Raw genomic sequence first — 26,021 nt, 5'->3', positions numbered from 1 at the left:
AGTTTGATTGTTTTGAATTCTAGATTGAATAGCCTACAGTCTGTGGCCTTTTTAAAATTTAACTCCTGATATGAAATAAATTCATCGGAAACCCAAATACTTATATTTTCTTTTCATAATTAGTAAGATTTTGTTGTCCTTGAAACTCCAAAATTGATATTTTTTTCTTAATGAATTCATGGATTTTAAAAGAATGTGCTCACACTTGTCTCCCTAAAATGCTCCTTATACACACACGTGCAAATTAAAACAAGGACATCCAAAACAAGATGTTCTTGTTATCTGTGAGAACGAGGTATCGTGACACAGATGTTACTAGGTCATTAGTTACAGGACACTTCTTGCTCCCCTAACACTTAGTCAGCAGTGTCACCTGTTGCCATAAGAAAAACACTCTGTGAGGCAGAGACCCTTCACGGCAGCAGGTGAGGGACAGTCACCTCTCCTCACCCAAGTTTAAGTATCTGGAACTTTGACACTTTGTAAGAAAAGCCACGCATCAAAGCACTCCACCATTTTAGAACCATAGGTGTTCACAAGGCAGCGCACGTGAATTTATCATCTGGAAATACTGAAGAAGGCATGTGCTACTTGTTTCTGAGTTTGATTTTCAATTGGGCAGTTTTTTAGTTACCCTAAAAACTTGATTTTGGATAAAGCCTGGGGGTGACTGGTTTCTATTTTTGTCTAGCTTGCTTGTTTGGCAGAGAAAGCGTTTCTGTGGCTCATAATTAAAAAGATACACAGAGAAGTCTCCTCACCCTTGGGCCACAGCCACTAGTGTCTTCTCTCCCTGACAGCAGCTCTGAATAATGCCTGCTTGGACAGAAAGTAAGGCTGTCCTAAGCATTTACCAGCTCTGCTTAGCATGGTCATTGATATCTGACTAATCAAATTCTACAGAAATGAACAGTGACTGGCAAAGGGCTGATGCCGTCTGGAATAAAATGCAAGAAGAAAACATTATCCCTCGTGAAAGGACACTGCGGCTGTTAGCAGAAATCCTGAAAACCAGCAACCAGGAAGTCCCCTTCGATGTGCCCGAGGTGATTTGTCTGTGGCATAAGCCTAACAGATTTTTTTTTTTTTTTGCCATATGTTTCTAGGACCGAGCTTAGCCCAGCCTTACAGTGTGAAGCTTGCTGCATTTAACCACTTTTGTTGAACTGAGTACTTTTCTTTTAAAGTTGTTGTTTGGAGATGACAGACCTTCCTGGAGCTCTTCATCACCCTCAGCAGTGGGAACCGGTACTGAGAAGATGCTTTTGGAGAACTGCAGATTGAGGAAACCTAAAGGTAGGCATTGTTTCTAACAGGAAGCAGAGTGCGGGCTGAGCTGCGCGTGCCAAGGTGCACCGCAGGTGAGCTTGCGCACTCTCACTTTGTACTTTAAATTAGCACAGTAATATAGATGATACTAAGAAATGTATTAGTTATGATAATGATTCTCTAATTTATAAGCCAATGTCCTGAAATTTTGAGATCTGTATGAAGTATTTCAAGATTAAAAACAAGAGCAAAGGAAGTAAATCTGGTCAGATGCTAAGAATTGTTAGATGCCGGTAGCGGTGGCGCACGCCTTTAACCTCAGCACTAGGGAGGCAGAGGTGGGTGGGTCGCTGTGAGGTTCAGACTAGCCTGGTTTACAGAGTGTGTTTCAAGACAGCTAGGGCTACACAGAGAAACCCTCTGGAAAAATGAAGAGAGAGACTAATTGTTGGGTACAGTTGTGCGTAGGGAAGGCTGAACTTAGGATAACACTCGTGGGTGGTGGGGAACTCTGTTTGATATAGGGTCTCAGTATGTAGCCCAGGCTGCCTCAGACTCGACCCTCCCTCCTCAATTTAGGGCAAGAGCTAGACCTTCAGAGGTGCACCATCATGCCCAGCTGATAGATTACCTTTTTAAAAGTTGTTTTTATTTAATTAAATGAAAACATCTAATAAGTGATTAATAGTATACAGTCATTCAGCCCATTGTTTAGCCTGGTAATTCAGAGTTATATACTGATTTTATATGTCTCGTTATCCAAACAGCAAGATATAAATGCTTTGGAAATTCAGTGCTTACAGTTCTGTCTGTTAGGTAGTTGCGGCTTAATGGGTCTGATACATAGAAGTGATCACGTAAAGCTTGATAGATAACAGTGCATGTAGCTCACTTGGTATCAGAAAACAACCAGGAATATTTTTTTAGTTTTATTTTACTAAGTTCTATTATTCAGTCCTCATTCTTTTTTTTTAAGCACAAAAAATTGACAGTTTATTAATAAGCGTTAATAGTATATTTTTTAAAAGAACATAAAGGATGACAATCCACAAGACATATGCAAAGATAATAAAGATATTAAATATTACCTAAATTAAAGACATAATTCAAATTGCTAATTATAATCACTGTGTCTTGGTGAAGCAGTTGTTCATGGAACTCATCCATCTTGTCATGAGAGCTAATGACTCACTTCAAACTCAGTCACTTAGTTTACCTCAGTCAGTGCTGAGAACACGGCACCAAGCATGCACTGCATCGCAGGAAGCACCAAGTGCTGTCTGCACAATCTTTCTTCAGGTGTGTCTCAGCCATTTTCTAAAGTGCAAGCTATCAATGGGCTGCTTCTTTAACTAAAAGGCTATAGAAGATGTATGTGATACAGCTATCCAACACTGCCAGGAACGGCTACACAGCTACCCAGGGAAGCCAGCAGGCCTCCGCCAGCGTCAGCCCTCAGTCTTAGTACCAAACTGTGTGACCTAAGTGGACAATAACTATGTCTCATCCTAACTTATAGCCCCGTTCAAAAGAGAACCTGTGCATTGTGTCCTGAGCAGTAGATTCTTGGGTGGCTTCATTCGTGTGTTCCATGGTTTAAAATGATTTGTTTTTAGTAAATTTTATTAAGCTTTTTGAAAGCTTGTGATGGGTTGATTCTGGCAGTCAAGAGATAACTTCTGGGGCCCATGTCTCCCAGGGCATCTGGGCAGGTCGTGTCCTCAGTGTGTCCTCACACGCCGTGCTCAGGCAACGTCCACACACCCAACGGTGGTGATGGCACGAAAGGAGTGGGGGTGGGGTGGGGGGGCTTGTCGGGGATGGTGAGAATATGTGAGGGAGAAGACAGGAAAAGTGGGGGGCTTGACTAAAGTATGTTATATATGTGAAAGGAAATGAGAGGAAGCTTTCATTTCCTCCCATTTTACTTAGTAAAATACAGTGGCACTAAGTACTTCCTGAGTGTGTGTTCCTACCTTTTTCTAGTGCCTGGTTCATGTAGGCATTAACGGGCCACAAGGCAGTTAGTAATGTGATACCTAGAAAGGATTGTGCTCTGGAAAGCTAATTTAAAATCTGATTAAGGCCATTGCTTTCATTCACACAAACCTAATCTTAACTAAAATATAACTAACATAAATGTTGCCATACCTTATCTTTTTTTCCTCCCAATTTAATTTTCAGTTTTAAATAAGATTTGGACGTTGCCACTTGAGTTTTATTGAGGGGATAATACAAACTTTTCTAACTTGCACACATAGTTGCAACTATTTTTGCCTGTTCAGGTACTCCTAGAGTGTTCTTGTGGTCACTCACATCATGTGTGCACCTATTTAAACACCTGGCCTTCCTTTCCAGCTGAGGTTTGTATCATAGAGTGCTGTCTGTGATAGGTCAGTTTTACTCGGTCTCTGTTGTGACATGTTTATCCACACAAGAGTGGATGGCATTTCCACTTGGCTCTTTATAGACAAGCAATTGTATTTCAGAAAAGTAAGTGACTGAAAAGTGTAGATACTTCTCTTTTGGTAACGTCTTTTCATTCGCTGACAGTTATTGTGAACAAGTGAAATAAAACTGTTAATCAGTCAAACAAATGTTGCCTAGTTTACTTGTTAGGTATCTGTATATTTGAAAATTGTATGTTTTTGTATAAGTCCTGTCGTAGCCAAATAATTTGATCTTCTAATTTTAGAATTATAGGCTATATTCACTTTAATGCTATTGTGTTGAAATGTTAGCCATTGTAACCACCCACTTATAGATTAAAGATAGCTTGAGAGTGAGTCTTTGGCGCCCCTCAATCTAAATTATACCTCTGCTTTATTTGGACTTTAACACATATTTTGCGATTTATTTTGAAACTGCTATCATCTTTAGAATTCAGAAGAGCTGATTTTCATTTTTATTAGCAAGAACATAATTTATTGACCCAAAGAAGCTCTTCCTGACACCGTTCCTTTCAGTGTAGTAGCACTGCCCCGGCCTTGTCCTCATGTTTGAAGAGTGCTGGTGCGGTCGCTGGCCCTCTCTTAAGAGTTGGTCACAGGGGGTAGCTGGATATTTTTGGTTTTTTGTTTTGTTTTGTTTGCTAGTTCAGAATAACAGTGTCTCCTTTTTTATCTATTTTCTCTCTTACAGAAGCTTATGATATCTTCCTGAAAGCTCAGAAGGAAAACATTGTATTTAACAGTGAGACTTACAGCACTTTGATTGGCTTGCTGCTGAAGAAGGACAGCTTCACACAGGCCATGCAAGTCAAAGATTTGTGAGTATGAATCCATCTGTGAAACCTGTCACTTGAAACAAATGCTGCCTAAGATGGCTCAAGTGTCCACCGAAGCAACAGTAAAGGGTACTGACTTTTATGATTGTTTGAAGCACTGTCTCACTGTGTTTTCCAGGCTGGCCTCAAACTTGCAGCATTCCTTCTGCTTCTTGAGTGCTGGGATAGTAGGCATGTTTGCCACCATGCCTAGTCCATGTGTGTGTTAATACCAACAGTCACACTTGGACCCCGGGTGTATTCAATGTAACTTGTACACTTACTCCATTGTAAATTTAATGATGTACCTATAGACTTTGTTTACAACTCAGTTAATGCCTTACAACATGATTTAAATGGTACCTGCCTTCTGTATGCATGGGCCTCAAGTATGGATTTAAATGGTACCTGCCTTCTGTATGCATGGGTCTTGGGTGTGGATTTAAATGGTACCTGCCTTCTGTATGCATGGGTCTTGGGTGTGGGTTACGTTACTATGTCAGAAAGTTACCATGGAGCACCACCTTACCATAGCCAAAGGTACTCTGAAATGAGTGATTTGGAAAGACAGGGAGGCAGAAAACAGAAGAGAAATTCGTGTTGATGAATACAAGTAGGAAACTTAAACTTTTAAGAAAGAAAACAAGGGGGCTGGAGAGATGGCTCCATGGTGAAGAGCACTGACTGCTCTTCCAGAGGTCCTGAGTTCAATTCCTAGCAACCATATGGTGGCTCACAACCTTCTTTAATGTGATCTGATGCCCTCCTCTGGCCTACAGATGTACCTGCAGGCAGAGCACTGTGTATGTAATAAATATTAAAAAAAAAAGAAAAAAAAAACAAGTCAAAAATCATTTAATCCTATGAGCATATACAGGGGGAAGAAGTCCACCCTTAGTCACAGTCAAAAGGGAGGGGAATAAGGGGAAAATGGGAGGGAGAGAGGAATGGGAGGATACAAGGGATGAGATAACAATTGAGATGTAATATGAATAAATTAATAAAATATATTTTAAAAATTCACTTAATCCTGAAAGTTAGTCAGAAATCCTCTGAAGACTTCCCAAAAGTAAAGCATAATTACCTTCCTCTTGGAGCTGAATTGGCGAGAACATCTTCACTGTGCAAGCTTGAAGACAAGGGTTCAGATCCCAGAACCCACACTTTGATGGCCAAGCTGGCTGGACAGACGAGCTGTAATTGATGAGCTTCAAGTTCGACAAGAGACTGCTTCAATAAATGAAGTGGAAAGCAACTGAGGAAGATACCAGATGCTGACTTTGGTTTTACACGTGCATGTACACACATCCATGCCTGTCTGTACACATAATGCAAATATGCACTCATGTATACCATATAACACACACACACACACACGCACGCGCGCGCACACACACACGCACACGCACGCACACACGCACGCATGTGCACATGCAAACTCCTTGATTGGGCTTTTGCATAATGACCTCTGCATCCATCAGACCACGTTCCACTGCTACGGTTCTGATTCTGAGTGACCAAGCATTGCGCACTTCCCAAGCATCCCAGATGAGGGATGAGTCGTGTACCTGGAGCGTTTGACGGTGTGCCCTTCACAGTGATCTGTACTGTGTGCCATGTGTCCATACCATAGCACCCTGCCAGGGCTGTGTGTACCTCTCCAAGAAGGCGGCTGACCTGGCATAGTTTCAAACTGCAGTTGTCATTATTTAGTAGGGCAGAAAGAACATTTTTTTAAAAATCAAATAGACTGGAAGATACCGAAGCACTCCATGTTGTGGAATATTGATTTCCATTGCGTGCATTTGTATATGCATTTGCTCACGTGTCATTACTTCAAGACGTTCCGGAGTTGTGCCCTCAGTCTTGCTCTGAAGGGAGCTGACCTGCATGGTGGACGCATAGCCCTTGTAGTCTCCTTTCACCACAACTTGTAAAATGGAGGCTTATATTCTTTCTTCTCTAGGTTTTTATGAAGCCTTTCTACAATATGATTGACATATTAAAAGATATACATATTTAATGTATACATCTCATTAACTTTGGGGATAAGTATATACCGATGAAACTACCCCCGGCATCAAGGCCGTAAACACATCCATCACCATCTGGGGTCTCCTCCCACCTTCTCTTTCACCGTCGCATTGTCACTGTTGTGTTTTCAGTACACTGATGCGCTCCCCTCTCAGCGGGATTGTTAGCTGAGGCGCTGCTGTGTAGGGCTCCAGAGCTGCCTTGCCGGGATTCATTGTTTGTTGTCTCCATGTTGTCCCTCCCCTCGTCCCTGACAAACTCCGTTCTTCTCTGCTTCTGAGTTGAGTTTTTTTCGACTCCACATTTATATGAGACTTCCTGTGCACTTCAGAGGCCTGGCATTTCAGCTGTGATAGCCTACAAGGCTTTTCTGTAGCTGCCTTCCCCACATAGCTTTGTGGACCCAAGAGAATCCAAGATCCAAAGCCTTCAACAGGGGACTGCTTGCGTGGCCCTGTGCTGGCCACTTGTGTGTGAACTTGACACAAGCTAGAGTCAGCAGAGAGGAAGGAGCCTCAATTGAGAAAATGCCTCCATGAGATCCAGCTGTAAGGTATTTTCTCAATTAGTGATCAATATGGGAGGGTCCAGCACATTGTGAGTGGTGCCTTCCCTGGGCTGGGGGTTCTGGGTTCTTTATCTAAGCAGGCAGGCTGAGCAGGTCATGGGCAGCAAACCAGTAAGCAGCACTCCTCCGCGGCTGCTGCGTCAGCTCCTGCCGCCACGTTCCTGCCCTGCTTGAGTTCCTGTCCTGACTTCTTTAGTGATGGACAGCAATGTGGAAGTGTAAGCCAGATAGTCCCCCAAACTTTTTTTTTTTTTTTGGATAAGGTATTTCATCAGAGCACTAATCCTATGACAGGCCTTAACCTTGAACCAATAAAATGTTGTTCTTTGTTATGTAGGATTGTAACTTGAAACCTGTTGGGTGCCTTTCTTGTAAAGAGTGAGGTAGTGATGCACACCTTTAATCCCAGCACTCTGGGAGCAGAAGCAGGTAGATCTCTTTGAGTTCTAGGATAGTCCCCGGACTGGGAATATTTGAATTATGCAGTTAATTGTGTTATTGGAAGTATGTCATGGTAACATCTTTGGATTCATTTATTGCCTATCTCTTCCTCTTCCAGCTCTATATCAGCTATCAGAGTGAAAAACAAGGGCTTGTTGGGCTAGAAGATAGCTAAGGTACTAGCCGTAACCTCAATTTGATACCCTAAGCCCCCCTTGCGGGAAGGAAAGAACTGACTCCACACACACACACACACACACACATACACACACACGTATAAAATCATTTTTCAGAAATATGGTTGGTGTGTATAGGCCACTTGATTTTTATTGTGGTAGCCACCACATGGGCTGCCATGGCCTGTAGCTATCTATAACTGGTCTTCTTACCCCCCAGCCATGACACTAAGGTAAGCGAGTCAGTGTCTCGGGAACACAGTGGTTTTCTTGCGCATCTGAGAACGTTTCACAACAGCCCTGCTTCACCTGTGAGAACAGCGCTTTTTTCCGTGTCCTCACCACTTCCTGGGTCCTGTCTAGAAATGGTGCTAAGTCTGTTCCTGACTGCCTTCTCTGGGCTGTCCAGTTCTGTAACTCAGAGTGACAGAACTTAGAAGCATCAATGGACAAGTGTCTTGCATGTGTGCTATGCAAGCACAAGCCGGAGTACATTCGTTGCTCTGAAAATGGGATTTTCCTTGAAACACTGTCTTCCTTAGTTAAGGAAGATCATCAGTGTTTGCAGTCCAGGGTAGGTTGTAGGAGGCTGGAGAGGTGGCTCAGTGGTTAAGAGGTCCTGAATTCAATTCCCAGCACCCACATGGTGGCTCACAACCATCTCTAATGGGGCCTGATGCCCTCTACTAACTTTCAGGTGTTCATGCAAACAGACATTCATATAAATAAATCTTTTTAAAAAGAGCTTAAGTATGAGTTATAAGATGTAAACCCTTTTTTCCCATAATTCTTTTTTATTTTGACAGTTAAAAAAAAAAGGTCTGAAATTCTATATAGCCCACTCCAGTAGCCACCAGCCTGATTGTGACTGTTTAAATTGTATAAAATGAAATATAGTTAAATTACATACTTCCCATGGCTAGTGACTACCCCCATTGAACAGCACAGATACTTCCATTTCGGTAACTGAAAAATAAAAATTAGGAACCACAATTAAATTTCTTTGTGTTGTGTGAACAGTTCCAGGGCACTCGTTTCTGTGAATCTCTTGTACTTTTTCTCTCTGTGCCAAATTAGAGGACATTCTCCCTGGGATTGGTCCTTCTCTACTGTTCAAAGGGAGGGGACTTTTTTTCCTTATAGTAATCTCCACTTTCAATTTGAAACAAATACAAGGAGCTTCTTGAAGAGATTTAAAACTATGTTATATGTTTTCAAAAAGCTTATTGCTTATTCTTGTAGGTTAGAAGACAAGATTTAGTTGGTATTTGTGTTGATGTATTTATTTGGGGGTTTGACACTTTGTCTCACTGTGTTGCCCTTGCTGGCTGGTACTTTCTCGTGGGTAGTCTTAACCTTACAGCGACTTATCTGCCTTTGTCTCCTGAGTGCTAGGATGAAAGGCTTGAGTTACCAGGCTGAGGGGCTCCATAGTGTAGTGGTTATCACCTCTGCTTTACAAGCAGAAGGTCCTCAGTTCAAACTATAGTGTAACTGTACATCGCTAATGCTTTCCCCGCCTCCTTTATAACTACCCTAGATAAAAAACAAAACTTGAGACTTGGGGGGCTGGAGAGATGGCTCAGAGGTTAAGAGCACTGACTGCTCTTCCAGAGGTCCTGAGTTCAATTCCCAGCAACCACATGGTGGTTCATAACCATCAGTAATGTGATCTGGTGCCCTCTTCTGGCGTGTTGGCATACATGCAGGCAGAGCACTATGTACATATTAATAAATAAATACAAAATAAATCTTGCCGGGTGGTTGTGGTACAGGCCTTTAATCCCAGCACTTGGGAGGCAGAGGCAGGCAGATTGCTGTGAGTTCGAGGCCAGCCTGGTCTACAAAGCAAGTCCAAGATAGTCAAGGCTACACAGAAAAACTTTGTCTCAAAAAAACAAACAAACAAACAAACAAAAACCCAAACCAAAACCAAACCATGTCAGGCTGGTTTTAGACTGTAATTCTCTCTCTTATTTTTATTGTTGTTTTTGAAACACGGTTTCTGTGTAGCTCTGGCTGCTCTGGAACTCACTCTGTAGACCCTGCTGGCCTCAAACTCAACAGAGATCTGCCTGCCTCTGCCTCCCGAGTACTGGGATCAAAGGCGTGGCGTGAGTAATGTTCTTTTGTTTTGTTTCTTCGAGACAGGGTTTCTCTGTGTAACCTTGGCTGCCCTAGACTCACTTTGGGGCTGCAGAGTGACTGAGGGACGGGCACTGCATGGTGTCTGTGGCTGGGGCTGCACAGTGACTGAGGGACGGGCACTGCGTGGTGTCTGTGGCTGGTCTTCTTGGACTGATACGAATAGTGGTCTTGTACTCTGCTTGGGTTCTTAGCCTTGTGTTGGCAAGCCATGGAAATGGATGGTGAGGTCGATGATGAGCTGATGAGGTAGTTTGCAGTGATTGCGCCTGCTCCTTGTAACCTATGAATATTTCCTACCTGGGAGTTCAGCCCTGGGGCATTAAGGATGCTAAAAGTTCATCCCAAGAGATGTACAAACAGTGTAATAGACTGCTTCCCATTAGATTTTAGGGTGTTTGCTTGGTTGGTTTGGTTTTATTTAATCCTACAGGATTTGGTGCTAAGTAAACCTATTTTTTGCTTTTTAAGTCTTAAAAAGTTAGGAAGTTTTTTTTTTTTTTAAGTTTGTGATTATGTGAGATTTTGAATTTTAGTGTAACAATGGTTTTAGTTTTGTTTAAAAGCTTCTAAAACTGTATCTCGATGACAGAAATTTGAAAATTAATCAACCAAATGATACAGTGTCGGTTAGTAATATGCTTTAGTTTATATTTAAAATATACGATGCTGAAAATAAAATGTTCATTTTTGTTGCTAGAAGAATAGTTTTACATTTTATAATTATGGTGACTGTAAAGAGAGAGAGAGAGGAAAAAGTATCCAGCTTAGGATCCAGCGAACAATGCAGGGCATGCGGTTATTTTAGTCACCTAATATGTCAGCACTCAAGAATCTGAACCGATTGTTTAAAAAAAATCTTGTACTTTGTTTCTTTTGTTGCTCATTTCCAACTTTGTCATCTGTCAGAATGCAAAAAAAAAATTATCCTTCTATAACCATTGACAGGATAACACAAAAGCTGTCTCCAGGTCGATATTTTGCAGCAATATTTTTAACATACGAACAGTAGTTTTTATAATTTCACCTTGGTGCTCAACCATTTATTATCGTATCAGAAGCATGTCAGTAATTCCTTTCTAAATGTCTGCTTCTTTTAGCGCTGAGACCCACATCAAGGGCTTCACACTGAACGATGCTGCCAACAGCCTCCTCATCATAACGCAAGTTAGGCGGGATTATTTGAAAGGTATGTCACAATGCTTGACCTTTACGTCACATTAATGCCTCTGCAGATTTTTCTTGTAACGCCCTTCGAATACTTGGATAAAGGAGTCCATTTAGCAAATTACCTGCTTATCAAGAGCCTTTTGTGGTAGCTGAGAGACGTAAATTACTGTACATGCATTTATAATACAGCTTGAATATGAATGTGCTTGTCATTTGACCACTTAGTCCAGTTTCCATTCCATTTAACACAAGATGGGTTTTCTTAAGATGAATCACAGCTCTTCAGACATGCAAAATTTGTGTTCCAGAACGAGAGAAAGTACAGGCTTTCAAGTGCGTTAAAATTCACGGCACAAGTCATTTTGCTTTGGAAATTAACATACTTCGGAGGTCTGAGACAACTCCCAGCAGTTATTTCTTGCATGTTGTGTTACTTGTATATGAGATAGCAAATGAGTTAAATTGAGTGTTAAGTGTGTGAGATTGTGCGCCAAATGATTGTAATATTGATTTTTAAAAAAACCTTATCCAATACTTTTTTAATAGTTCATAATACAACCAAGAACAGTAAAATGCGTTGTTTGGAGTTGAGTTTTTGAAGGAGTGTAGAGGGGTAACCCTAGGAAGACCAGAGGACGGCTGGGACGTGGGAGCTGGTGGATCCGTGGGGCAGCCTGTTGATGGCTTTACAGGGGGTGGATTAGCTCTCAGGGCAGCCAGGGTGACTCCTGATGTAGGTAAGCGGTCCAATTAACGTTCACGGTTGAATTTTAGTCCGCATAGCAACACTGTTGCGATAAAGCTCCACTTAGGGGACCTCGAGGTGAGATGCCAAGGTTTTCAGTCTTCCATGGTGCTCGGCTTCTTTCCCAGGCTGGGATAATAATGCTGCTCCTTGCTTTGCAGTTCATCAAATAGTTTTCCATCTCCTGAGCGGAAGCGGACTGTGCCCTCAGTGCCTCAGTGTTACCTACAGTGCCTAAGCTTGCTGGTCTTCAGCTGTCTTCCTAACTGACAGTTACCACTTCCCGCATTTCAGAGTTGGCACTCTGTGTATGCAAGCAGTCTTTTGGAAAGTCTGAGTTGTAATTGGAAGGTGTAATAAGGCTTGTTTTAAATTTTTTCAAAGGCTTTTGTTTTCAATAGAAATGATTTTGGGAGGTTTACTTTTCATGTAGATTTTAAGACACTGAAATTTTTAATTGGGCTTAGTGGTACACACTGTAATCTTAGCACATGAAAGGCTGAGGCAGGGGGATTGTTCATATCTGAATCAACCTGGACTGCCAAGATGCTGGGTTACAGTGAGGCTGTCTCAGAGAAACAAAGAGGGAGTTAAAAGTCTGCTCCTTGTTAAAGTTTTAAATGGCTAATGTTTCTGTAGACACAAAGAACAGGACTTTTTTATTTTAACTTTAAGAGTTCAGTTTGAAACTAAGTGTGTATGCCTCAAGGCCTTTACTAGGCGCCCCCTGAAAATCACACGGAAGTATGTGGTATGGTGGCACATCTGTTCTCAGGTGTTGGCACACATGGAGGACCGCTGTGGTGTGGTGGCACATCTGTTCTCAGGTGTTGGCACACATGGAGGACCGCTGAGCCCACTGACCCCTCCCTCCACTTCCTCAGCCCTCGCTGCCAGAGCCTCGCCTCACTGGCACCTGGTGACGCAGGCGCAGTACTCATCACCTTGCCTGGAATGGTTTGGCCTCTGTTCCCATGTCCACGTGTCCACGTAGCCAAAGAGAGCACCTGGTTTCCTTCAGTGCTTCAGATCCGCTCTCTTGTTGAATCAAATTTACCCATGGCAATAAAGCAGCCAATTAAATCTCAGAGTAATTTATAAACGAATACTTTAGTAGACTGTCTATTCAGCACTATTAGATAGTAATTGAGAGAAATGTTGCAATTAAGTGACGGAGAAGACTTGGAGAAGAGGCCCGAGGATGGGGTCTTAGTGTTCCTTAGGTCATTTGTGCATGGATGGCAAACTGTGCGTGGGTTAGATGGTAATCGCTTGGGTTCCCCTGGTGCAGGCGCAGACTGGCCCGTTCTGCTTGCCTCGCCACTCTGCTGTACCCGTAGGTGCTGCACCGGGAATGGGGCGGGAGAGAGGTTGGCACCCAGCTCTGCGACTGTAGCCTTGGTCTGTAAGATTGGTTCTAAGTTCTGGAAGGTTCTTTGAGCATGGCTTCTGATCCCGTGCCTGCACTGCAGTAAATGCTTAATCCGTCTGAGCCGCCACCCTCCATCTTTGTCGGTCTTAACTTTATTCACTAACAGAAAGCTCATCCCTAACAAGTGCTCAGAGACCCAGGATGACCACACTTTAACAAGATACCATCAAGCTGATTTTCTGTATGCCGTATTTTTAAAATAGTATATAGGCATTTTTGTTTCTGATTTGTGCGTACATATTTGTAACATCTACTGCTCTTTAAACTGTTTTCCCACTTCTGTATTTGACAGTCAATGGTCTGGAATATGTGTAAATTTGAAATTACAATAGTTTATTCAGTAAGGAAGACTAAATTGATCGTGTCTTTTACTGCCTTGTTTTTAATAGACTGTTTAATTACTACCCTTTCCCTTCCCTTGTGAAGATAAGCTGCTCTCATTCTGAAGCTGCCAGGAGAGCCTCAGCTTTGTCTAGGTTACAGCGCCTTAATTGCTACAGAGCCCGGGAAGTTCTTGGTGGTAAAGGTGATTGTTATGCTAAGTGCCAGAGCAGCCCCTCCTCTCTACCGCTAGGTAATGCGAGGATTTCACTGCACTTGCTTTCGAGTCTGTAAATTAGAAAGGCATTCCATATTTATCCATGATCAAGTACTTGTAATTGTATTTACGTAAACAAACCCCCCCCCCTTGACTGTAGCCCTAAGAATTGAATAAGCTTTATTTTCTTTGAAAACTGAATGCAGAAAATATCTTCAAGGGCCTAATTATGAAATAAACTTGCTAATGTGGAATATGAGTGACAGCTCCAGCTTGGCTGGCTTTGGGTGATTTGGTCCTGTTTGGACCATTTTCAAGAAAGAATATGAAATGTTAAAAAAAATTTTTATAATTATGCAGGCTTTTGAGTTAGTAAAAAAATATTAATATGGATAGAAGTTACTTTTTGTTTCTGTTTTTAGTATATTCTTCAGCTTTAAAAAGTCCTTCTTCCTTTTATGCTTCTCAGAACTTGCCAGCTCCTTGATTAGTCACGAGGCAGTCCCCAGCGGAGCGCGGCTGGTGTGGACACCGCCTTTTCCTCTCGCCAAACTCTGCTCCTCTCACATACCTCACCGTCAGATGTGTCGTTTTTGAAAGACTTTTCATGAAGTGTTAATATTTTCTGTAATCTAAAGTGAATTATTCATATTTTTTGTAATTAGCCATTTGATGCTCCTTTTAAAAGCTGGTTTTCAGGATGTGTTAAAGTCAGTTTAACAGAAACTCGGTCCTCTGCTCTTTGTCTTAGGGGCTCTAGCAACTCTAAAAGAAGCCTTGGATCTGGAGCAGATTCCTTCTAAGCTAGCCGTGACCCGCCTCATCCAGGCCTTTGCCGTGAGGGGTGACCTGGGCAGCATAGAGGCCATCCAGAAGATGGTGGATGGACTTGACGCAATCGGCCTCTCAAAGATGGTTTTCATCAATAACATTGCTTTGGCTCAGATGAAGAAGTGAGTGTTTTCAGCTTTCCTGGCTGAGGGCCGTCATCTCAAATGGCCACTTGTAAATGTTTTTGTTGTTTGGAAACCATGTCAATCAGACATTTTTTATTCTAATTATTATGTTGGTTATTTACTGTTAAAACTAATTATATTAAAATGTTTCTTTGGTGAGGGTGGGGTGTTTTGTTTTGTTTTGTTTTGAAACAGGGTTTCTCTGTGTAGCCGTGGCCATCCTGGAACTCTCTTTGTAGACCTGGCTGGCCTTGAACTCAGAGATCCACCTGCTTCTGCCTTCCTAAGTGCTGGGATTACAGGTATGTAACCCCACCACGCCAGGCTACTAAAATGTATATTATCTTTAATTAAGTCTTAGACTAAACATTTATAATTCATAAAAGATTTCACAATTGCTAACTCATATGTATGTATAAGCCATATGTATGTGTTCATGTACACTTGTACATATGTGTATAAAATAGATACACAGATATACGTATATGCCTCTTGTCAAAACACATCTTTTACAAAATTAAAGTGATTTTTTTTCTTCTGTTTCTTTTTTTTTTTTTTTTTTTGTTTGTTTGTTTTTCAAGACAGGGTCTCTCTGTGTAGCCCTGGCTGTCCTGCACTCACTTTGTAGACCAGGCTGGCCTCGAACTCACAGAGATCCGCCTGCCTCTGCCTCCCAAGTGCTGGGGTTAAAGGTGTGCGCCGCTATGTCCAGCGTGATTTCTTTTTCTAATCAGCAGTTCTTTAGAGTCTGAACACACTACTGACATAGTAAAACAGGATATAACAGGCTTGTTAAAACTACAGTTTCGTGGTTGGGATGTATAGCTTTATGATGGGAACCTGTTAGCAAACATAACACCCTGATTTTCGTTGCAAGCATTTAAAACGATTGTTGGGCACATCTCCACTGTCAGGTACGGCACAGCACAGCAGTAAGAATGCACATAACAGTAGGCCCAGAACCCCAGAACTCAGAGGCCAGCCAGGAGGATCATGAGTGTGATGACCATCTGAGCTATGTAATAAAACCTTTTTAGGAAGAAAATGTCCTAAGGATAATTCGAGAGTTGATCTTCATAACACTTGTGAGGGAACCATTCTTTAATAGTTAATCTCTGATGTACGGATATGATACTACAATACTGTTCTGCAAGGAGTATTTTTCTTTATTTTTATTTCTTTGAGCAGAAAATGTTTTGCCTTTAACCTTTAAACTGTTTCCTGAGGGCTGGAGAGATGGGTTTATCTCTCCCTGAGCCAACCTTAGTCTTCCAGAGGACCCAGGTTCAGTTCCCTGTGCTCACACAGTGGGGACTTCCAACCGTGGGGATCTGACACATGCCCTGATGTCCTTATACACATGCAAGCAAAACAGCCATATATAGATAAGATACATTTTTTAAAAGCAATTTCCTGAAATAGTTTAAGACTTCCTTTTTAATAAGAAAATGTGATTTAAAAAAAATAGATCTATATGAGAGCTATATGAACATTTTAAACTTACAATATATAATCTTTATGATATGAAAAACATGTTTTTACTCACTTTAAAGTAATTCTTTCACCTTAGCCCATAAGAATGAGATAACAAATGATTTTTTTTTAGTTAGAATTCTTACTTTCAATGTAATAATTTCAACATGAAATTGGCATATGGCACCACACTAAAACTGCACACATCAGTTATAAGTTACCTTATCAAAATGACAGTGATAAGCATACGGTTTACTACTTTGTTCAGGAAGGCCACCAAATCCCCCCTGCCAGCAAAATAAAGTGCAAAGGCACCCTTTTCTGAGGATTCTAGTATTGAATGTTTTCCAAATGTCTGGAGCCTGACAAAAAAGAAATCTCTGTAATCTGTGAAAATACAACTTTTGACCACATGATCTTTTTATTTTTTTAATCTCCAAATGTCACACAGCTAGTGATCACTGTGGTTTATAAGGCCAAAATAATAGCATTTATACCTATATAACTGGGTTATACTGTATAATATGCTTTAAAAATTATTGTTATTAATCTAGTTGCTTGTAAATATAGCTCATGTTTTGTGAAATATTTCCATGAATATTCACATGAATTAATACTGGCTACAATTTTACAGAAGCAAATGTTTTATTATAATTTTGTTTTCTTTTACAGTAATAACATAGATGTTGCCATAGAAAACATTGAACACATGCTTACATCAGAGAATCGAACCATAGAACATCAGTACTTTGGTTTGTCCTATTTATTCAGAAAAGTAATAGAAGAACGGATGGAACCAGCGTTAGAGAAATGTGAGTTGTTCGCTTGTTGGAGAACACAGAAGCCCTTCTTCTTGGCTCCAGTTGGGCCGGATTCCTTTGGCAAGGGCGTCATACTCCTGTTTCAGTTTCCTTAACTCTTTTTCTTGCAGTAAGCATCATGTCTGAGAGATTGGCCAATCAGTTTGCACTTTACAAGCCAGTCACCGATCTCTTCCTGCAGCTGGTGGATTCAGGCAAGGTGGACGAGGCCAGAGCTCTCTTAGAGGTAATGAGCGACTCGTTGGAGCTTGTCTCTCACGAGAAGTATACTGAGAAATGACTAGACAGGAGTGTGAGGAGTGGACCGGAAATGGAGGACACTCATGAGATTCAGTGTGAATCAAAACTACATGACAACCCTCTGGGCTGCAGGTTGCCAGTGTTAAAAATGTCAGGTAGGACTGGAAGTCCTCGTAATTAAGACAGGAGTCGGGTGGGTAAACGAGACAAATGTTTCTGTGAAGATGGGTAATGCAAAGCAACAATTCCTTTCATTTCCTAATTTCTGTAATGCTGTAAATACTGTGAATCACCATGGCAACACAGTTTGCAAACAAGAAGTAGGAAATGTTTGCTTTTCATGTACAGCGTTTCACTTGAATACTCAAACATTCTCAGTGCCTTATTCAAGGTTTATTAAGAGTTGAATTTGCTTTCTATTCACTTATGTGTCACAGACACATTAAATGACAAATGTGGGTCTCTGTGGCCCACACTTTCAGTTAAATTAGCAATCTTGAGGAAAGGAGACAACTGCATTGATGCCATTTTTAACAGCTCTAAATATAAAGCTGTGCCGCCAAGTGCGCTGGAGCGGTGGGTGATGGAGCTGCTGCTGGCAGTGTACACAAACAGGCACCGCTGGGGAGCCCCGGCCCAGCAGGTGGCAGTCAAATAGTCTGCCTGGTGATCCCGCCAGCGGCTGTGTTTGTGTAGACTCCCTGTGTCAAATTGAGCCCTGGGACCAATTTCTGATAGTAAATAGTGTTCTATTCACTTACATTCCTAGCAGCTGTGAGGTAGCGTAAGTCGGCGGTGTGGAAGGTGACGCTGTTCTCATTGACTTGAGCTCCAGGTTTGATCCAAGTTCCTCTAGCTTGACAGCAGCCCCACGTTAGCAGGTGCCTCTGAGTTAACAGTTACAAACACAGACAAATTGCTTCTGCTTTCTCAAGGTTTTGCTGTTCGGTTTGGAGTATTAGACTCTTGATTGTTCTCTCTTGAATGTTCTTTTATGCTTTACCCTGCATATGTCTCTAACTGCCGAGGGCAGTCAGCACAGTGGCCTAGTCCCACTTGTGATGGCGCTCAGTGACCTTGAACACACTCTTCTGATTGCTCTCCCGACCGGCTCGGTCTGCGCCATCATCGCATGCCTTCCGTCGAAGTGGAGCTGCCGGCAGCCGGGCTGCGCCGGGCGCTGCCTCCAGCCGTGGGGCCACACCTGGGAGCTCTAGGTGGTGGCTCAGTGTTGTTCCCGCAGCAGCTCCATCCGTTCCGCGCTTGGCGAACAGTGAAGTGTTGTTCTTCCTCACTTGAAAACATCAGTTTATAATGTAAATGTTCTGCTCGTCCCCAAAAGTTCTTCTTACACTGTTCATCTTAGCGTTGACAGTTTTAAAGCTCTGAATGAGCAGTGTGCTTTCAGAAACTTAGAGGATGGCATCTGCAATGAGTGTAAACTAAAATATTGTCTTGCCATATTTGATTTGACTAAAGCATCTAAGGTTGGATAGACACTTGATTTATCTGGTCTGTCATATAAACTTTTTTTTTAGTTTAACTTTTGTCTCTTTCTCAAGCACTGGCTGTCTATTGCAATGAAAGCCTTTTATAAAACAGAGATTGAAATCAGTCCTTTTGTATGCATAAGTGTAGGTAATTATACTTTAAAGAGAACTTGCTTTGTACATTTTAATTTTTATAAAGAAACGAGCAGTTATCTCCCTGACACCTTATTAAATGTATAATTAACCTTATGATCCCTAGCTCACTTGTGAATGCTTGGCAGAGTAATTGGAGAGGAGTGGTGTTTCTTTTTTCCCTCTTTCTCTGCAGTCCTAAGCCTTGCTCTGTGGTTGCTGAAGCATTAGTTTAATTTTTCCCTTTTCTTTTTAAACAAACTTCATCCATGGATGCAAAGAGCCACACTCCCAGTGCGTGCCCAGCTTGCACCTGTGCGCCCTTTTGTGCCTAAACAGAGCTGGCTGGCTGGGAGCTCCTGGGGTAATGATGCATCAGTGTGTCGCTGAGAACTTCCTTACCTGGGAACGGTGACCTTGCCCTGCTTATTTAAAACCTCTATTGACTGACAGTCCTTTGCTTTGTAGAGATGCGGTGCCATTGCCGAGCAAAGCGCAGTTCTGTTGGTGTTCTGTGTCAGGAGTGCTGAGAAACCAAAAAAGGTACTGTGCTCTGTTAGAGTGCCTGTTGGACGGCTGTGTGTGTGTGTGTGTGTGTGTGTGTGTGTGTGTGTGTGTGTGTACACACACGTACGTACATGTACATAAAACCAGGTCCTGTTTTGTGGTTTGGGTGCTGGGGTATAACCCGATGGTAGAACCTGCTTCGTGTGTCCCAGGTCCTGAGTTGAGGAAACCCTCGAATCTGCACGTGATTTGACTAAATTAATCTGCTGAAAGGGGAGTTAGGACTTTTAAGTGGTGGCCCCAGTGCCATTGACACTATAGTAGGTAATTAAGCCAGATACCACACGGTAAGGTGGAAATGGGTTGTAATACGGAATTCATCGTTGACTTACGCAGTGGAGTAGTTCTGTCTTCCCGACTGTGTGGCGCTGCACACAGTCAGGTGACCACCCAGTGCGACTCTACAAGTGCCTCATCATGCGCCAAACGAGTTTTTGAATCTTCACATTTTATCCTGAAAATTTTTACTTTAAAATATAACTTATCTCTTTAACCTTGGTCTTCCTCCTTTGTGGTAAGTTAGCAGTTGATAAAAGCAGTGTTTAGAGCTTTGATTTTATTGCTTATATCTTATTTTTGAAAGTGCTTAGCTATGCAAATGAAATGCCGTTAATTATTGGAACATGATGATTTTTATCAAATTAACATCAAATGCTGAGATACACAAAAGTGAAAATGGCCCATTAAGTTGAGTGGTTGGTTGTGTTGTAATTATCATAGTACTGTTATGCTGGTGGTCTGTAAATTTCTTTTGAGTGTGTTACCTTTGTCCATCTTCCTAGGCACCCGTTCTGAAGGCTTTACTAGAATTGATTCCTGAATTACGTGAAAAGGAAGAAGCATATTCTTGCAGCATGAAAAGCTATGGTAATAATTTTAATCTTAACTACATTATTCAAGTGATGCAAATATTTCTAAATATAGTCAACTGTTAGTTCAGCTCAAAGGAATAATCCTAAATTTCAGATAATTATGCATTCATTTAGCTCTAGAATATGTTTTTTTTTAAAGATTTTATGTATTATGTATACAGTGTTTGAAAGCCAGAAGAGGGCATTAGATCACATTATAGATGGCTGTGAGCCACCATGTGGTTGCTGGGAATCGAACGCAGGACCTTTGAAAGAACAACAGAACAATCAGTGCTCTTAACCTCTGAGCCATCTCTCCAGCCCCTAGAATATGTTTTTAAGCTATAGAAAAGTATGAAATTATTTCTGGAGCTTTAAGATGAAAAAATATTCCTTCTGGGTGTGGTGGCGCATCTCTGGGTGTTCAAGGCCAACCTGGTCTACAAAGTGAGTCCAGGACAGCCAGGGCTACACAGAGAAACCCTGTCTTGAAAAACCAAAATAAATAAATAAATTATATATAGATACATATATGTATGTACTCCTGAGCACCTTCCGAGCAGTCTGGATGTGTGGTGTTACGGAGCAGCTCCTCCTCCGCAAGGCCTGCCCTGCAAGGCAGCCATGCTGGCCTCTGTATTCCTGCACACTTACCTCCACTGTGACCAAGGGTTATCTCCTGTCCCAGGTGTTCAGTCCTTTGGCCATCGAGTGTCCTCATTGTTAGTCACATGAGAAAGGGAGCTAGCCTCAAGTTTTCTCACTGAGAACTTAAAATACTGTCATTTCCAAATCGTCGTGACCTGACCATGTGCCACCCACAGCCTTGCTCACTATAGTACATTACAGTAGAGCAGTTGACGTAGCAGTCAGCACTAGTAAATGGAGGCTCCTTGTTTCCACGTGTAGCCTGCAGTATTTCAAAACTGCTGAAGCCATAGACCTCCTCTGAGTAATAGAAAAAGTATCAAGTGTGTAAAAGGGGGGCCGCTGATGTGTTAGGGGGGTGTAGAGAAAGAGACGGCGGAGCAAGGCTGACCAGGAGCCCTGGACAGAAGTGGGAGGAGCACAGGTCTGCACAGGGAGGACTGGGGGCGGCCCCTGCTCTCCTCACAGCCTCGCTTTGTACTTGAGACGTTGGTCAGTCCAGCTACACCATGGGTCCTCAGCTAGACACGTCCAGGACCTGTAATGTTGTTCTTCAGGCTTCACATGCTGGCCCGCCCCTCCCTTCCCCCACACTGAGCACTGTGGAGGGCAGGGTGTGGAGGGATGGGCCCCGCAGATTGTGGGTGGCCTCCTGCTGGAGCCACTCCTCTCCTGGTCTTGGGTCCTGGGGTGCCTGGTCAGCCAAGGGTCCTGGGGAGCGGAGAAGGTGGGTCTCTTCCCTGACACTTCACCTCTCTCCTTTGACTCCTGCAGTCCTGGACAAAGATGTGGCCTCTGCTAAAGCGTTGTACGAACACTTGACAGCCAAGAACTTGAAGCTGAACGACCTCTTCCTGAAGCGCTATGCGTCCTTGCTCAAGAGTGTTGGCGAGCCCGTGCCCTTCCCTGAGCCCCCGGTGAGACAGCGCTCCCTCCCATTCTGTGTGCCTAAGACCACAACGAAGAGTGTGCAGAGAAAGGGGGTTGAATACTTAATAAATTACCAAGAATTAGGTCTCTGAAGAGCTGTGGGAGGGCTGGGGCCTCAGCGGTGGCCTTAGGCTGGGGTGAATAGCCTGGGGTAAATGTGAGGTGTGGTCCAGACCTCCAGCCAGGTGTGACTTTATCAGACTTTCTTAGGCAGTTGTCTTGTTTCTGTGTGAGGTGGGACTCAGCCCTGGATCTAGATCTAGCTCAGAACTTGAGGCTTTTGACCTTGGCATTTCGCAAGACCCAGGGATGCCCAGGCTTAAAGAGCAAGTCCTTAGCCATGGACTAAGCAGCCGTGCCCACCAGTGCTCACCCGTCTGTGGTTTTAAAGGCTTTGTTGCTTGCTCATAACTGTAGTTTCTCTCGTTTTCTCCTTAACAGGAAAGCTTTAGGTTTTATGTAACGCAGCTAAAGGAAGCAAAAGAAAACCCGTCATGAAGAAACAGCACCGCTGTGTATGCCTGTGTGCGTGTTCGTGAGCCTGTGTCTAAGTGTTATTTCTAAAATGTACTTGAGGGAAAAATAAACAAATGAAAATTAAGTGGTTTGTGTGGTTTTTACGTGTAAAATAAAGTCTCTGAAATCCCAGGGCCTACCCTTACTTGACTAAATACGATGACACCCACAGGCTTTTCCAGTCCCTGTCCTTCTGGGACATAACAACCCTTCTGTCCAGAGTCCCGACCTTTCTCTTCTATAGAGAGAGCTACGCTAGTCTCACTGCTTCCAGCATTGCTTTCCCAGGGAGAGGCTGAGAGCAGAGGCTGGGCCTTGCCTTCCCCGGGATGCTGTTTGCCAGGGTGCAGCCCAGAGCCTCTCCTTTCCACCGCAGTAATTTCCTCTTCTGTTTCTAGAAGCTTCTAATGTGGCATCTTGGTCGTGACATCCTTGGTTTCAGTATTTTGTTAGTACAAGCTATAGGCTACACTACAGTCATTACTGAAAAATTACAAGCGGTATAGATGTGATTCGTAGGGAATAAGTAAAATACTGGTGTGTAATCAAATTTTGAAATGAGCAGTAGTCCCTGTATTGTTCCTTAGGCTTGTCAGAATCTACATGTAAGACATTACTTTAAAGCACACTTAAAACAGTCATCAAGAATGTTTTGTTTGAGAATTGCCCCCAGTTTGTATTCCTCCTGTAGTTGAACTTGGTGTCTGCTATTCCCACAGTTGGCTTCAAGAGCCTTGTCATGGGGCAGGACTTGACCTGCCTTTTGCTGTTTGTGCCATTAACCTGAGTGGGACCCATCCCCCTGCATCCAGTGTCTGCCTGTGGAAGCCCAGGAATCAACACCATCCCAGTCGCCCTGGTGAGATACAGCCTTGGAGCACAAGCTGGGCTTCACAGAATCTTTGGAAACCAGAGGTGCAATCACATTTGCATGGAGTAATATATGGGTGTTGGCAGAGTCCCCAGCCAGCCAATATAATTTAAATGGAAATTTCTCCAAATAAAGCATACTTTAGTATTTGTGAACTGCATTTTTTTTTTAGTAGAAGTGTGGTGACTTCCATCACAGGAAGAATTTCCATGTCATATGTCTTCTGGTTTGTTGTGGAGAAACAGTGAGTGAACCAGTTGCCTGCGCTAAGAATAAACTGTGTCTGATACCTCTGAGGAACAAAGTTGCCAGGAATTGAGCAATACAGCTAGGCATGGTGGCGCACACCTTTAATCCCAGCACTGAAGGCAGAGGCAGGAAGCCTGGTCTACATATTTAGTTCTGGGACACCGGGGGTTACACAGAGAAACTTGTCTCCCAACAGACAAAAAGAGTTGCATTCAGGAACTCTGGTGCCCTCTATTTGACCACCTCCCCTTTGTGGGGAGGCCTGGTGGCACTCAAAGAATAAGCAGGCTACCAAGATGAGACTTGATAGCCTATGACCATATAGTGGGGGAGCAGGTCCCCCTCGGTCATAGACCTACAGGAGAGGAATAGGGTGAAAGTGGGAGGGAGGGAGGAACAGGAGGATACAAGCAATGAGATAACAATTGAGTTGTAATCTGAATAAATTAATTAAACAATTTTTTTTTAAAAAATTGCCTTCAGATTTATGCTAACACTCAAAATGAGGCACTGGGTATCTTGTATGAGCTGGAGAGATGGTTTAAAACTCAACATTCCACAGGATCTTAAATGACTGCTCTTTCCCAGAGCGCTCACTCTGCCCTCAGTATGGCCTGTCCAAGGCTCATGGCTGCGTGCCTCTCACATAGCCTTCTGGGCAGACTGAACTCAGGTCCTCAAACCTGCAAGATCCCGTAAGGAGAGTCATGTGTGGTGAGCTCCATGGCTGCTGTTTGCTTAGCACAAGGCGAAATGTTTAGGTTCACAGCAGGAAATCAGATGGCCAGGACTTTGTAAAGTTTTTGTTTTTGTTTTTGTTTTTTTTTTGCTTGGGGCTGGAGAGGGTTCCATGCTTAAAAGAACTCACTGTTTTTGCAAAGGACTTGGATTCAGTCCCAGCATCCGTATGGCTGCTCACAACCATCTGTAACTCCAGAGTACCCAGCGCTCCTTCCGGCCTCCTTGGGCACTGCATTTAAATGCAGGCAAAACAAATATAAAATAAAAATTTAAGTCATTTCCTTGTGGACATGGTTGTACCTGTGCTTATCCCAGCATTTCAGAGGCATGGGCAGCTAAGTGTTGAGTTCAAGACCAGCCATGCCTACACAGACTCCCTGCCTCAGGGAAAAAACAAACAAAAGACCTATGAGAATGCAAAAATAAGTCAGTCCAGCTAAAAGTCGGAATGGACTCCTTAAACAACAAAACACCCTTCACACTAATACAGTGTTCCCAGTTTCTGGATACCTTACATTGTAAAAACATTTTCTTCTATCTAACCCAATACCTAGTGCCTGGTATAATCAAGTGTACGAGCCCCAGCAAATTATAAGCGAGCTTTATGTTGCAAATCACTTTCTGGTATAAATCACGTCTCCAGTCTGCAGTATGTACATTTACATGCTTTTCCTCGTGGCTTTCAGAACAATTTCCATTTAATATTTGCCTTTCTGAAAAAAAAATATTTGTAGAATTTCTCAGCAAAAGCAACATTTCCTCAAGTGTGGCAGAACTGATAGCCACAGGAGGTCCAAAATCACGGTAATTTATCGCTTTGCTGTTGTACAATCATGCGTGGGAGTGTTTCCATTAGAAATATATCCTGCTTTCAGGCCAGCAGACTTTTACAAAGCCCACATTATGCAGCCTTAGTACAAATAAAGAAAATGGCTGCATTAGCAAATTCAAAGCAGGCACTTCTTTTCTGCATAAAGAATAGAAACATCAGAGCCAGGGAAGACGGGCCTGGCTCCCTGCTCCTCCTGCAGCTGCTGTGCATAGTGGCTGGGGCTGAGATCCTAACCTCGCCCTGGGCAGCCACTGAAAACCGATCTTCACCTGGTTATTCATCCCCAGGCCCTGGGTTCCCGCCCCCCCCCCCCCCAGTGCTCTGCAGCCCCACCTGGTGGGTTCAGTGGGTCTCGTGGAATGAGCCACATGGATGCAAGCCACGTCCCCCTATTGCAGGTTCTTTTCATGAAATGCCTGGTTTGTGCACATTGGGATGCTCCCTCCCATGTGGCTCAGTCGGGAGAGTGGGTCTGAGGCCCAAGGATCCTCCAAAACAAAAAGTACCGTCAGTGAGGCCAACTTGTCATGATTTGAAATCTCCTATATGTTGATGACCTCAGATATCTGTTACTGTCGAAGGAGGAGGAGGCAGCCTTTCAACTAACTGTTCTGAAGTTGGACCTAGCTCAGTATGCTGTGCTGCAGCAATGCAGTTAACAGAAAGGGCAGGGGAGGGCGAGGAGGAGAGGCGGGCTTGCTTTTTTAGCAAGGAGCAGCAGAGCTGTTTTTCAGTTTGGAGGATCAACACTTCAACTCTACAACAGACAAGACTGTCATATACAGTAAACAAGCATGTCACCTAGCCAGTGGGCAGCTGGCACATGCTGGGAAAGCTCAACCCATTTCCTGAACGTTGCTGTTTTAATACAAGCTGCTCCCCACACATGCTGCTGCTCTGTACGCCACCTGCCTGCCCTCC

General features: G+C 43.0%; 1 protein-coding gene across 1 annotated transcript in view; it reads left to right on the top strand.

Moving 5' to 3' along the window:
• LRPPRC (leucine rich pentatricopeptide repeat containing) overlaps nucleotides 1-22,492 on the top strand; it is an 84,255-nt gene extending 61,763 nt beyond the window's left edge. The window contains exons 28-38 of the mRNA XM_084792252.1: nucleotides 904-1,046; nucleotides 1,188-1,296; nucleotides 4,411-4,537; nucleotides 10,999-11,087; nucleotides 14,535-14,736; nucleotides 16,885-17,024; nucleotides 17,144-17,259; nucleotides 19,364-19,438; nucleotides 20,245-20,329; nucleotides 21,736-21,878; nucleotides 22,333-22,492. Coding sequence (XP_084648378.1) covers nucleotides 904-1,046; nucleotides 1,188-1,296; nucleotides 4,411-4,537; nucleotides 10,999-11,087; nucleotides 14,535-14,736; nucleotides 16,885-17,024; nucleotides 17,144-17,259; nucleotides 19,364-19,438; nucleotides 20,245-20,329; nucleotides 21,736-21,878; nucleotides 22,333-22,389 — 1,286 coding nt within the window. The 3' untranslated portion in view covers nucleotides 22,390-22,492. The remainder of the gene's footprint in view (nucleotides 1-903; nucleotides 1,047-1,187; nucleotides 1,297-4,410; nucleotides 4,538-10,998; nucleotides 11,088-14,534; nucleotides 14,737-16,884; nucleotides 17,025-17,143; nucleotides 17,260-19,363; nucleotides 19,439-20,244; nucleotides 20,330-21,735; nucleotides 21,879-22,332) is intronic.
• Nucleotides 22,493-26,021: the final 3,529 nt, after the last annotated feature.

Source organism: Acomys minous (assembly GCF_964271855.1).
Source record: "Acomys minous genome assembly, chromosome: 8".
Taxonomy (NCBI): domain Eukaryota; kingdom Metazoa; phylum Chordata; class Mammalia; order Rodentia; family Muridae; genus Acomys; species Acomys minous.
This window is presented reverse-complemented; position numbering and strand designations above follow the sequence as displayed.